The sequence below is a fragment of the Lepidochelys kempii genome, chromosome 25, assembly GCF_965140265.1.
Source record: "Lepidochelys kempii isolate rLepKem1 chromosome 25, rLepKem1.hap2, whole genome shotgun sequence".
Classification (NCBI taxonomy): Eukaryota; Metazoa; Chordata; order Testudines; family Cheloniidae; genus Lepidochelys; species Lepidochelys kempii.
In genome coordinates this window covers 13,289,496-13,302,820 of record NC_133280.1, presented here as the reverse complement: position 1 = coordinate 13,302,820, position 13,325 = coordinate 13,289,496, and the positions used below count along the sequence as shown (strand labels likewise).

The following is a 13,325-nucleotide window of genomic DNA, read 5'->3' as shown; positions in this document are numbered from 1 at the left end:
GCTTAACAGCAATTGAACCATCTTACCTAGCAAATAATAGCTGAAGAGGTAGCCACAGGTACCGAAAGGTGTATTGGGGGAGCAGGGAAAGTCATGGTGAGACACCCCTCCAAAAAGCCTTTCATCCATCCAAATAAGGAAGTTGCCAAAAGCCACAGACTGAAAAATCCTGGACAGGCTGCTTCCCCAAAGCATAAGAATCGGAACTAAGAGGTGCATAATGGCTGTTCAAGAAACTTTGGATAATTAAGGGCATCTTTCTGCCAGTTTTAACCCAATTGTGCATAGGAATTTTAAAGGAATGTAAAGGAGTTAGGTGCCCAAATCCCATTTAAATTCAATGAGAGTAGGGTGCCTAATTTCTTAGGCTAGAATTTTCAAGGGAGCCTGTGTCTCTAGTCTTCAACATGTAGTATTACTATGTCGAATACCTCAATTCTAGAAAAGAGGAGGTCAAAAGTAAAAGTCCTCAGTCAAAACCAAAAAACTGAGAGGTTATGGTATTACTGAGTATTACTAATATGATCAAGATGGATGGATTCAAAGAAACAGGATCTGAAAATATACTGATTTCTAGTTACAGTACAGAAATACTTGAGTGGATCCACATGTGGATCAAATGTGAATGACTCCACTGAATTTATAGAAAGGCACGAAATAAAGACAAACAGAAGTGACTAAAACCCGTTCTTGTGTTCAATGGCACATCATTGGTTCGAGACTCACAGAGGACACTTACTAAATGGTGGAGGGGTGCCATAGCCCTGTGGGAACCCTTGTGGAGGTGGGAATCCTCCAGGAGGCGTAGAAACTATATATGAGGTAAAAGGTGGTGGAGGAGGCGGGGCTCCTCTTCCTGGAGGAGGCGGTCCATACCCACCTAGAAAATCCAGTACAGAGTTGTGAGAACAAGCGGTGCCTTCATCTAAATTCAGCACAGCAACTTTTTAATACAAAGTCAAAATTACCCCAAACAGAACAAAGAAGTTGTTACTGTAACTGGGAACCAAACTCTGGGAAACTCTCCCCCCTCCATCTATGGATATGAACATTGGGAAATGCTGAGAGAACCCTGACTGTAAATAACTCTACACTTCTCTTCTTCGTATTTAATTTCTTGATGGCCAGTATCAATTTAATTGCATTATCAGCAAAAGGGTGTATTCCAATTCCCAACACTGAATAGTTAAGAACAGAACAGTTCCCCCACTCCATATTTTTTCCAATACAAACTCAAAAGTTAGTTTCAAAACTGGCCTATAAGCACTGTACTTGAGAAATTTACAGCCACCATCAATTCTCATTGAAATGCAATTTACATCTGCACTACCAGTTGGCCTTTTCTACAGTTTACAATACACTAAACAATGAAACTTTTGTTCCCTACTTACCAATTGCCTGTCCAGCTGGTACCCACATTCCTAAAACAATGAAACAGAATGATAGTTTATCCACTTATATATTGAAACTGTTCTATTAAAAATGGCATACAATGCAATTCTGAAAAAAGCAGTGTTCTACATTGATTAAAGAGCTAATGCAAGAAGTGTCCAGGAGTCTCAAAACTCAAATTACACTCAGTGTTCAAACAGAGCATATTCTAGTGTTAAAAATAATTCCATAACATTGTTTAAAAAGACTAAGGATTACAAAGGTGAAGCTATAGATACAAGGTGTTTCAAATATAATGCTGATAAGAGTTATCATTCAGCTATTTCAAGTGTTTTAGACTCATGGAACCTCATTTTATATTTGCTGCAGTGTGAAGGTAGAAAGTTTAACTTATTTAAGAGTTCTTCATTTAATCCCTCCCACAGACGGATATAATGATACCTTTCCCTGCAAATAACCAAGATGAAAGTGATCTAGTTTCTCAATCTGAGTTTGCAGATTAGCAAAACCATGCAGACTGTCAAAGCCTCAGCTGCAGCTTTCAAGTAAATAAGCACCAGGGGGAAATGGTAAGTCATCCTAAGGGGGCATAATGGACAAGGTGACGCCAGCCCCTATCTCCATGGTAATAATTTCTCATATCTGAGAAAGGCAGGTTATATATTCGTTAGATGTGACTCAATTATAGAATCATAGAATATCAGGGTTGGAAGGGACCTCAGGAGGTCATCTAGTCCAACCCCCTGCTCAAAGCAGGACCAATCCCCAACTAATTCATCCACCAATTATGCCACCTCATTTCTTCATATGGCATGAAAACATTCTTTAGATGAATTCAACACATTTATTCCATCTCCAAAATCTTGTTGGTTTTTTTTTATGGCATTCAAAACTAAAACAAGCATCTGCTCCTTCCAGCCCTAAAGGGCTCAAGCTAAATCAAGAAAATTATAAGCATTAAGTGCTCCCCTGCATCACCACTAACAATTAACCCCAGAGCTGCTTGTTACTTTTCCAGGCTACACTAAGTAATGAAATACAAAGACACAAGATAGCCTGTTTTTCCTTCATATTTCACGTGTAGTTTCTCTTGAAACTCATTTCAGATTTCATCTTTGAAAATCTGTGTTCCATAAATATTTTGAATCCGGGTCCCATGCCACCCACATTCCCACAGCTGCAGAATCATGGAATTCTCCCTGACTTCTCCCTACTACTAGGTAAAAAGAACATGCTGATTTGGTACTCCTGCTCCCCACACTTAAAAAGAATGGATGAAGCACCAATCACAGTACTGATCCCCACTTAATCAGGCTGGGGGATGTTGAGGAAACAGAACTTGTGCTGGCAAGACCCACTGATTTCTGCAGCATGTAACAAAAATCATTCTGAAAAAAATAAACTAAGGAAAAACCCAAGCAGAATTGGGGAAAACAGATGCACAGTACTTTAGTTCTCTACTGTATTACATCATTGCATAGATGGTTTCACTCCACTTGGAAGTATCTGTATCACTAATGAGATGATGTTACCTTTTGAAAGAATAATGCAAGTTAAATGTGGTCAGTAACAAAACCATGGCTAGTGAAAGACACTGCCAGTTTTAAGGAAGACAGGAATCACACCTTTGACTCTGGGTCTCTGAAACCCCCAAAAGAAAATTTACCTTGAGGGCTGTATCCTTGTTGCCAGGTAGGAGGGGGCTGACCTGCCCAGCCATTGGCAGCACTTGGCATGATCCGGCTTCCCCACTGGCTGGCACCCGGTGGCCCTGGAGTTTGGCTTTTGCTATCACGAGGTTCTGCACGTTTTACCTCCACCTAAACAAACAGATTAGCCATTTAGGAGATGATGTAGGTTAGTTCACCCCCCTTCCCTTCACACACACCCTTAATTACACTTAAGACTACACTTAGCACCTTATGACTTATGTCTAAATACTTAATTATAAAACTAGTTAGGCCAGTAATTAAAAAATGTTTCTCAGGTACAATAGATGCGATAGTAAGACATTACAAGTCCTATATCAACATATATTTAAAGCAAAACATGTCCTACAAACAATTTCTGTTCCATTATATTAAGTAGTCATTTGCTTGCTCATCTTAAAGCAGCAGTACCCTCTTACAATGGCTCTTTGCTAAAAATTTATAGGCACAATCTTTTTAACTTAGTCTTTAGACTATTTTTTAAATGTTCACTGTGACATTTACAAAGAAGAAAACAATTTTAGTAAAGATCTTTCTACAAGCAAAGAGTCCACTCTGAAAAAGGGTACTAATGCTTTAACATTTATGGATGATTGGGGTTCATTTGGAAGTTATAGTTTAAACCCACCCCATCTACCTGCAATTTCAGCTCTGTTCATACCTGAGAAACACACATTCGTTTGTTTGGTTTTTTACTTAGGTTTTATTTAAATGTCTAATGGAAGATAAAGACTTACCTTCCCCAGGCTAACGCTTAAAGAATCTCAAATAACTCAAACAATGTCAGAGGGAATGGATGTGATAAGAGAATCTTACATTACATCTAACAAAAAAGTAAACAAACATGCAAGTAATAAAAATGGACAGTTGAGTCAATAAGAAGCAAATCTTCATACTGTGTTAAGTCAGTGACAAAAACCTTCCTGTTTTTAAAAGTGTTAATAAGCCTCAGTGCTTAACTTATTTCATGTAAAGATAAAATGTCTTAGGGCCCCAGGCATCAAGTGCATCTGACCTACTTCAAATAAGCTCCACATTCAATATAAACCTCTCAACAAAAAAATCCAGTTTCTGATTTAATGAAACACTCAGCACTCATGTATGCTGAATTAAAGTATTTTTTTATTTTACGATTAATTTTAGTGGATGCCAGAGTACAAAGAAAATAAACCTCAATCGCTAATGGGCCTGAGTAGTACGGAAAATAAAAGTATTCTTCCTGCTAGGTCTTAAAACCATTCATGTTAGAGAACAAACAGGAAATTGGCACAGCACAAGGACAAAGGTCTCCCTCCCCTTCTTCTGAAGATGCCTCAAGGACATTATACATGACAGTAACCAAACCTCTGTCAGCTGAAGGCCCTGCTAGAGAAGAACCAAGGGAATTCCTCAAAGAATTCAAATTAATGAGCCTTAACGCATTTTCCTGAAGGGAATTCGGTTACTGCTTACACAAGCAAAATCCTGCTCGTAATTTTAAATTTTTTCTTTCAGTAACATACGGAAGCAGATTCACTTCAGCCTTTTTTGAGAATTAAAAATGTATTTCAAAGTCTTGAAGCGTCTATTAATAATAAATGAAGGGGGTGGACTATCTAATGTTACATTTATCTAAATGGCAGATTTAATTAACCTGTACACTGGCATTTGGATGTGTTAAGACGCCTAAACTAGGGATTGGGACAACCTAATGCAAACAAATTTTAGGATCAAGGTGAGAATTCTAGACCTGCTCAAGGCCAAAGTTATAAACACAAGAGGAAGAACTACCTAGGTTTCTTTCATGCAACCTGGGAAAATACTGCATATATTTGTGCATGTTTTAGATTTACAGGAGGCTCGCCACAGATTTACAGAACCATAAAAAAGTAGCCGTGGCATCCTTTGGTTCTGTTCATAAATGGCATACTGCTTTGCAATCTGTCCTCTAATTTAAGTAGTTCTTCCAAAGTTTAAGGGAATATCAGTGAAAAAGCAATAGATGCACAGAGGATAACATAAGTAAATAAATGTGCCAATCCTGAAAACACACAACTTTACTCATGTAAATAGCTGCATTGATTCAACTACTCACAGTAAGAAAGTTATGTTCGTTCCTCCTTCCAAGATTTGGGTCAAAAGTGTGTTCACGTAGATAATTCATTTGTATTAATTGGTAAACCATTCTTTTTCTCAATGTGACTATAGTTTCAGTGTATCGAAATAGGGTAGTAACGCTTTAAATAGTTAAACTTTAACAGTGACTTTTTAAAGCACTTTGTACAGAACATTGTAATTTAACAATGCAAATTTTGCACTAACCCACAAGAACACATTACCTGTCAGCTAAGGAAATGCCTGAGAGCTACTAGGCTGTAGAAATCTTAAATTCAACATGGAAAAATGTTTGAGTTAAAGGAATATGACAAAGTCCTTTGGTTTTGATGCAAGTTTCTTTGGGTACTTTTCACTGTAGATTTTCAACGGCCTTCTAACATCTGTGTTTTCAAATTCAGGTTAAGCTGTATAAAGCGGAAATATTTTCAATTTTACCAGAATTTCCCTTTCAGAAGCTGTGGTATTCACAATATAATTAAGATTTAGGAATTTCTCTCAGGAACTACTTATTCATCTACTTCTAGATTTTCCACAGGTGAATCTTAATGTTCACATTTGATTAATACAATCAAAAGGAGTAGAAAGGCGGAATCCCTCACCTATCAAACCTCCTTGTGCTGACAACACAGTATGAAGATGAAACAACCAGAGGTCACTTAACTGCATTGTGGTTAAATACTATATAGAATATGTGGGTTCGTATCAAAGTTTCACAGTAAGTGACCCAATTTTTAAAAAACCAATCCTTCATGATGTTTTATGGTCTTTTTTGCGGGGGTTAAAGTTTAAGAGTATAAAGGCAGATCCCCTCAAAGTGCCTCAAAATTCGAATATTAAATGCACATCTGAAGGAGTGGTATGTTAAACCGAGCCTTAGACAGCTCAGAGATTTCACTGGGATCTCAATTTACAAACATATGAGAATTAAAACTAACTTCTATCCCTGCTGCTGAAAAGGAAAATAGTGAGCAGTCACGTAGCAGTGCATAAACCATGACTATTCATATAGTCAATTTATTCAGATACAAATTCTGCTCAAATGGAGCAGTTTGCTACTTGTATAATGGTCAAAGGCTCATCTGAACTGTTTAAATAACTTGCAAAAATACTCAGGCCTTCAAGGTCTGTTTCCTTCTCATGGGATAGGCAACAAGTTAAGGAGAGGTTCCCCTCATATCCATTGTCTTATGCAAACTCAAGGGACTTTCCCCATCATCATGGACAAAGCCCTGAATTTGGATTTTCTTTAACTTTTTAGGATCTCCCTGCTTAACCCACAAATTACTGATTCTATTTCACCAGTGAAATTGCCAATTGCCCAAGGCTTGGTTTTGTCTTAAGGTAAAATAAAACTACAACTACACACTTTTTTGCCCATGATGTCGTGAAAATGCATGTTGACAGCCTGGTCCACTGATTGTTCGTCCTCGAAAGTAATAAATCCAAAACCTAGCCAACGACGAAGAGTGAATCAAGGTAGCAGGGTGTTGTGACACAAAACAGGATGATGAACAGTATTAGGGGCGGACCAAGGGTTCAAGCAGGGGCTTCAGATAACCAAGGCTTGTGTTATGAAGTTCTCAAAAATCAGTCCTCTGAGAAAACTGTAGTGTGTACTTTATATATAAATTATCGGGCAATTAATGCCTCAGCTTAGTTTTATACATGCAACATTACAAACTGAAACAATTAAAATCAATGTTTAGTTTCTTATATCTAATCCATCCACTAAAATGGGTGGAGAGATAAACACTACTACAACACCCTAAATGTTACTGTACCACAACTTCTAAAAACAATGTTTGTGGAACTGCAGGTTAAAATAAGGCAGCTTTGCTCTTATCCTTGAACCAAAATATATCCTAGGATTAGGAACCCAGGTAAAACTTACACTTGTCACAGTTACTAATGCTGCAAAGTAACCCCCCCTTCCCCCCCCCGCCCCAAAAAAAAAATTGTGTTTGTGTGTGGGCTATTTACTTTCTTAGAAAACAGTACAAATTCAAAGAAAATTTTTTTGAAATGTAGCTGATAAAGCATGAGAATTTTTACCATTCCATGGATGAATGATAAGCTTCAGAAATTAACAGCCTAGGTCAGAGATTCTCAAACTTCTTATATCTTAACACAGAGAGCACTTAATGGACATTACCCCTTCCAATCATAGCTCTCCTGTGCCAAATATAGCAGTTGCCTACACAGCAAACAGCAAGTATTTAGCTGTTTAAGCTAACCAGTGTTGCCTTTAAAAAAAAACAAAAAAACACTCATGTCTCTTGCTTGTCAGTTCCCCTCTGCCCAATCTGTTTTGTTGCTATCCCTTCCCCTTGCTGCCTGATTCCCTTCTTCTTCAATCTCAGTATATGTTCCCCAGTAGCCTTTTTCCCTGCACATCTCTACCACCGGTTCTCTGGTGTTCCTAAGGGCAACTAATTTCCTCCTCTCATCTATAGCAGCAATCCAACTGGATCCTCCTAGCATCCAGCTGCTTTTACAGGCAGCTAGGTTCCAATGCCCATAGAAGCAGCTGGAAAGGAGAAGGTACCAGCACCATGTGAGCTGAGAACTCTCTGCAGTCACAGTTTGAGAACCACTTCGCTTAGGCTGTAGCTGCTGACACTGCCTAGAGAGTGGAAAAGTAGTGGTTAATTTCACAGAACATTAAGGCTGAGTCATGCCATCAACCACTCACTGCTGGTGGAATAACCAAATCCCAGGAAAGGTAAGAACACATGCAGTATATAACAGTTTTGCCATTCTTTAAATTAGCTAAGGGGTACAGCAGTAAAATTAGAAAGAAAAAAAAACAAAACAAGGTGCAGCATCAAAAGCATATGGAATATGGGTGCATTTCTGCTTTTCTGAAACCCAAGATTTCCCCCTTGGTTTGCATTTTGCTTTGCAGCTAGTGCTGACAGCAGCCATATATTGCTCTAAAGCATTAAACAGAAATACAGTATCTATAACAGTTAGTGTCTCTCTAAGCTTATCCAACTGGGTTGGGTAAGCCCAAAGAGGCCTATTGTAGAGAAGGTTTATATATAAAATACACAAAGATACAGGCCAAAATAGATTCCAGCAGGTCAAATTCTGCTGTCAGCAACAAGAGCAAAAGACATCACTAAAATAAAATTAAAATAAAAGGAAAAAACTTTTAGCATTTCCCACACACAAGAGACTGGCAGTATAAACGAAGTTTTGTTGGTCTATGATGAAAGCAGCCTCAAAACTGAAAGCAGCATTTCATCAATATATTTGTCTGAAGTTAACTGGAATTCTCACCAGCACTGGAGTAGAAAGAGGACACATTCAAGTCTGCATTGAGTATTAGATCACTTTAATATTATAGCTTTCCGTCTCAAAAGATGAGGGAAAAACAGATGATACCCATCCAACTACTGAGATGGTCCGTTAAAGTTTGTTCACAGAAAATTGGGCGAAGTCAGTAGACAGATGCCATGTATCAGGCAAACAGACAATTTTTTAAAGACCCAAACATGATAACATAAAAAGAGTATTTAAGAAATGAGAATGATTACAGATGACAGAACTCCAGAGCAGATGGGAACGGCCACAAAATTTTAAGAGGATGTAGTAAAAAACGATAAATATAGCTATTGGAAGACTTGCTCTAACTTTTTCGAAGGCAAAAGTTTACTGATGGACTAGACAGATTAACACATTGTGTTTAAGATGAGATCTAGGGGGACTCAAGAAAAGAGAACAGTGAAGCTGGATTGCAGCTAGAGCGAAGAAACTGAACACACACAGAAAGAACCTGTGAGCTACTGAAACCTAGTTGGTTTAGTTAATGAAACAGCATGAAAACAAAGATCACAACAAACAAAGCAGATTATTTCTTTTAGGAAGCAACAATAATAAATAATAATAATAATGTTGGCTATGCTTTTACTTTACTTGGAATTTAGAAAAGTTCTTGATAAAGCACTGCACAAAAGACCACAACAACATGAGTAGGTATGGGATGTGGAAAGGATAGGATTGTGTGTAAATTGAAGGACTGGGGACTTGAGTATTGAAGAGCCAGGGCCAGAGTCTCAGAGGTCAACACAGCAACCATGATTTATATCACCTGAGGATCTGGCCCCTAGTTTTCTTGTTGTAAGCAGTCTGAGATGGAGGAAGTAGCAGTAGACTGCCATAGGGGACAGTAACAGGGCCAATTTTGATCTTTCTCTCTCAGTGACTTGGTAAAATGACATGCACTAAGGGATTTGTAGAAAGTGAGAAAACTAAAGTCAAAGGAGGAAGGTAAAATTCAGAATAATATGGATAGAAAAGAATTTGGGCAGATAAGTGGGCGTCTGCAATTTAATGCATAGAAATTTAAGATAATAATTCAAAAGAACAAGAAGAGTATAAGCTCAATAGCATTTTACATAACAAAATACCAAGCAAGAGAAAAATATTCTTGGATGTACAAACAGCAGCACTGAATACAAACCATGAGGAAATTTTTCTAACATTTTCTGTGGGATTAAGGAGGCCATGTTTAGAAACTGTGTGCAGTTATGTTATGAAGAGGATACAGAAATGGAGAACACAAAAGCAAGCTTCGACAGTGACAGGACTGAGGGATTTCAGTCATTTTTTAAAATTAGACAAATCAAAGAGAATTGTGGGGTACAACTACTCCCTCAAATGGATGGACTTGTAGGCTTTCATCCCAGATGTCTTAAAGTTCTGCTTTACCCTTTAATATTGTGAGTGGATTGGGAGCCTTCTATCAATTTTTTAGTGCAGCTTTAGCAGTGGAGCCATTAATCCAAACCAGCTGTGATGTTTTAGTCCTTTTTGCTCAGAGGTTGCAAGACTGGGATAAATATTTCAAAGATACAGGTGATGCAATAATTTCTAAAAGACAGTTTTAAAACTCCAGGCAAGTTTTAATCAGGTGTTTATTTTGGTCTCCACTGCCGCCTCTATTTAAAATAAGATGCTCTACAGCATTTACTGAATGGATGAATTTGTTTTCTATTTAAGGAGAACAGATCAGTTGCAAGAGGATTAAGACTATTATCAAGGCAAAAACAAAACAAATATATTGAAACTTCGTTTACACCCCAATAAAGACAAAGCCCGCCCTTCCTCTGACTGTGGAACTGGCCTGTACCTCTGTGATAAATTATCACCTAGAGAGAAGAAATCTAAAGAGATATCGTTAATCACAGTTAAACAATTCACAGAGAGAAAAAGGAAAAAAAAACGAAAAAAAAAACAAACTTACTTAACATTACTGTACTTTACTATGAAACACTTAAATATGCCACTAAGGATGTATGTCTAAATTAAAAATAAAACTAAGACTTGACTTAGCTTAATAAATATGAAGTGAATATAGTTCTTAATAATGGAGTCAGAGGAGAAATGAAAGTTCAGATGGCAAACTATTCTCTAGCATGTCTCACATGCTACAAGGTGATCAGTGCAACTAAACTTCATGTACTTTTACAATATTGCCTCTGTAATAGTCAACAAATAGATGATTGATGCAATGAAAAGTGGATGACATGAAAATTACTTCATATTTTGACCAAAGGTTACAGACTCGCTCATATAGCCTATTAACTGCTTTCCTTCTTAAGGAACACAAATAATAATTCTAGCATGAATGGGGACATATAGTTCCTGCAAACATATAAACAACTTCTCAAAGGCATGTAATTTATGTAATTTAAGAAAATTGTTTTTCCTTGAATTTCAAGTGAAGACATTTAACCAAAACAAAAAGCACAAATGGATGGATCTGATTCCAATCTCATGTTTAGAGATAATTTGAACCACAAAGAAAAAAACTGAATACAAAGCAACTGTAGACTTTAACATACCTTCATGTTAAAACAGGGGAGGTGGGAAATCTGAGGCAAATTAGTTAATTGAACGTTTTCAATATTATTTTAAAAACCACATGTTCGGTCAGATGTTTAATTCTGTTCATATTCAAGTAAAAAGAACCAGCAAAAAATGAATATGTAACATCTGACTTTAAAAACACAGACACCAAATGAAGCTGTGTATGAAAAGCCTACGTTTGTGATATTTGTCCACTGAAATCTTTTCCTGAGGCAATGTAAAAAAAACAAAAAAAACAAACAAAAAAAAAACCACTACGTTTTTTGATGGTGTGAAATAGTTTGCCATCTGACTACAGGAGAGGATGAAGAAATTTCAAGGACAAAGTAGATCAGCCTTTACCTCGGGGCCTCTGTTTCTCTGCATCATAGATCATTACAACTTCAGTGACCTGGAAGAGAGAAGGGAAATTCTACTAACTATGTTATCAGAGGAGTGATACAAGCAGAGAAGAACAGGCTGGTTTCCAGCACTCATTCCACAAAGCACAATTAAATGTCTGATGTAGCCATCAATATTTGTCTGTCACAGCACATGCAAATAAACTCCAGTAAAGAGCAACACTTCCCAATTATGAAAATTCTAATTGAGTTCATTTGTTCCTAGCAGCTAAAGTATAACCACATTGCTGCTTATTTAGGACTGCAACAAAATTTACCCACCAAAAACATTGATAAAGTGGTGTTACGGTTGCAAAACTGTTTATCCCACTAACCAGACCATAAAAATAAGAAAACAATTAAATCATTCAACACCCCTTTTCAGTACTACTTCACAGTCTCAACTACCTTTCTTCCACAACATGCACATTTCCACCCTCATCCTGAACGAGGCAGCCTTAATTCCAACTACTTTACTGACTAATATAGGATTTGTGTAGCTTTTCTGAATTGTATTGTATGTAGTTCCACACATGCTTATGCCTCTCCGTGGAGCGTGGTGTCCCTGAGATAAGACATTTCTGTGATGTTTAAGCAAAGTTATGCCAGTGGGTAATGCTAATGATTGTTCTACACGTGAATTGTTTAAATATGGAAGTGATTATAATGCTAAATTACAAAACTGGTGTTAAGTCTGAGATGTTATCACATACACATGCAGAGAAGCTGAAAGTTTTTGAGAACTATGATCATTTAAGCTGGAGGAAAACAGGATAAAAGTTCAAAAAATGCTTCCTTGGCAAACACTGGTAAATATTACACAGAAAAGCCAACTGGGCCCTCGAGAGTTATTGTGAAAAATTTGTATTGAGACTAAATTCCATAAAATATTAAAGGTTTCAGAGTAGCAGCCATGTTTTAAGTGCAAGTTTCAATGCAAGCTTATTGGAGCTGAAATGGATGTCTCCATTTTATTTTGAAATACTCTGAAGTACAGAGTCTCCAAAATACTGTAAAACTAGTTCAGAGCACATGCATGTATTAAACAGAGTTCATCTGTACTGCTTTAGGGCTGATTATTTTCAATGTTAATCACCCCCTCCAGGTTTTTCAGAATAAAAATTCACTGCACAATTAATGTGATCTGCAGAGACTAACCCCAGGGGTGACATTTATTTTAATGCCAATTTTAAAGGCAGCTTATTTGGCCATTTTCAAGATAAATATAAAAATAAACCAGAAAGTTTCCAGTTTCATAATCTTGTGGCTATTCCTATATCACTACATCCCTGCCTTAAAAAACTACTTTCAATTTAGCTTAGAACATTTGTATCTCAAGCAGCTGAAATAATCTATTAGTCTGATACCCATTTGTCTTGCTCTCCAACTTCTGTGAAAGATTCCAGTCATGTTTTGGAGATCACCACAAAAGATACACTCACTTGAAGGTATATTATCGAACTCTGCTGACTCAGGTTTGTCATCATTTAGAGCTGGTAGGCCATTTGGCAGCATGACAGCAAGCCATATATTATTTTGACACATCTGTTCTGCTGGTCTGTTCGATACTGCTTTGGCTTGGTTTGAGTCCTCCTTGCCACACTGGTCAGTAATAATCCCCATAGGTCTCTTAGAATCAGAGCCTGCCTTTTTGTGTTGTGTCTTAGCTTCTAGTTTTTCAGGCTGCTATACCTGTAATTCTGTGTGCTCTTGAATGTGTTTTTCTCAGAATGCAGGATCCCAGATTTCTACAGGTACTTAAATGACTATACACACAATTCTTGTCTTAAGAATAAAGAAAAGGAGTACTTGTGGCACCTTAGAGACTAACCAATTTATTTGAGCATAAGCTTTCGTGAGCTACAGCCCGATG

The 13,325-nt window shown here is 37.3% G+C and overlaps 1 protein-coding gene across 6 annotated transcripts in view; it reads right to left on the bottom strand.

Moving 5' to 3' along the window:
• Positions 1 to 13,325, bottom strand: part of DAZAP1 (DAZ associated protein 1) — a 35,495-nt gene that overhangs the window by 6,294 nt on the left and 15,876 nt on the right. For 4 of the 6 annotated variants that reach the window (XM_073324190.1, XM_073324193.1, XM_073324191.1 and 1 more), the window contains exons 6-10: positions 11,415 to 11,463; positions 6,565 to 6,647; positions 3,059 to 3,212; positions 1,392 to 1,421; positions 740 to 880 (exon numbers count right to left, since the gene is read on the bottom strand). In XM_073324190.1, coding sequence (XP_073180291.1) covers positions 740 to 880; positions 1,392 to 1,421; positions 3,059 to 3,212; positions 6,565 to 6,647; positions 11,415 to 11,463 — 457 coding nt within the window. The remainder of the gene's footprint in view (positions 1 to 739; positions 881 to 1,391; positions 1,422 to 3,058; positions 3,213 to 6,564; positions 6,648 to 11,414; positions 11,464 to 13,325) is intronic. The other 2 variants (XM_073324194.1, XM_073324195.1) reach the window with 1 other exon arrangement.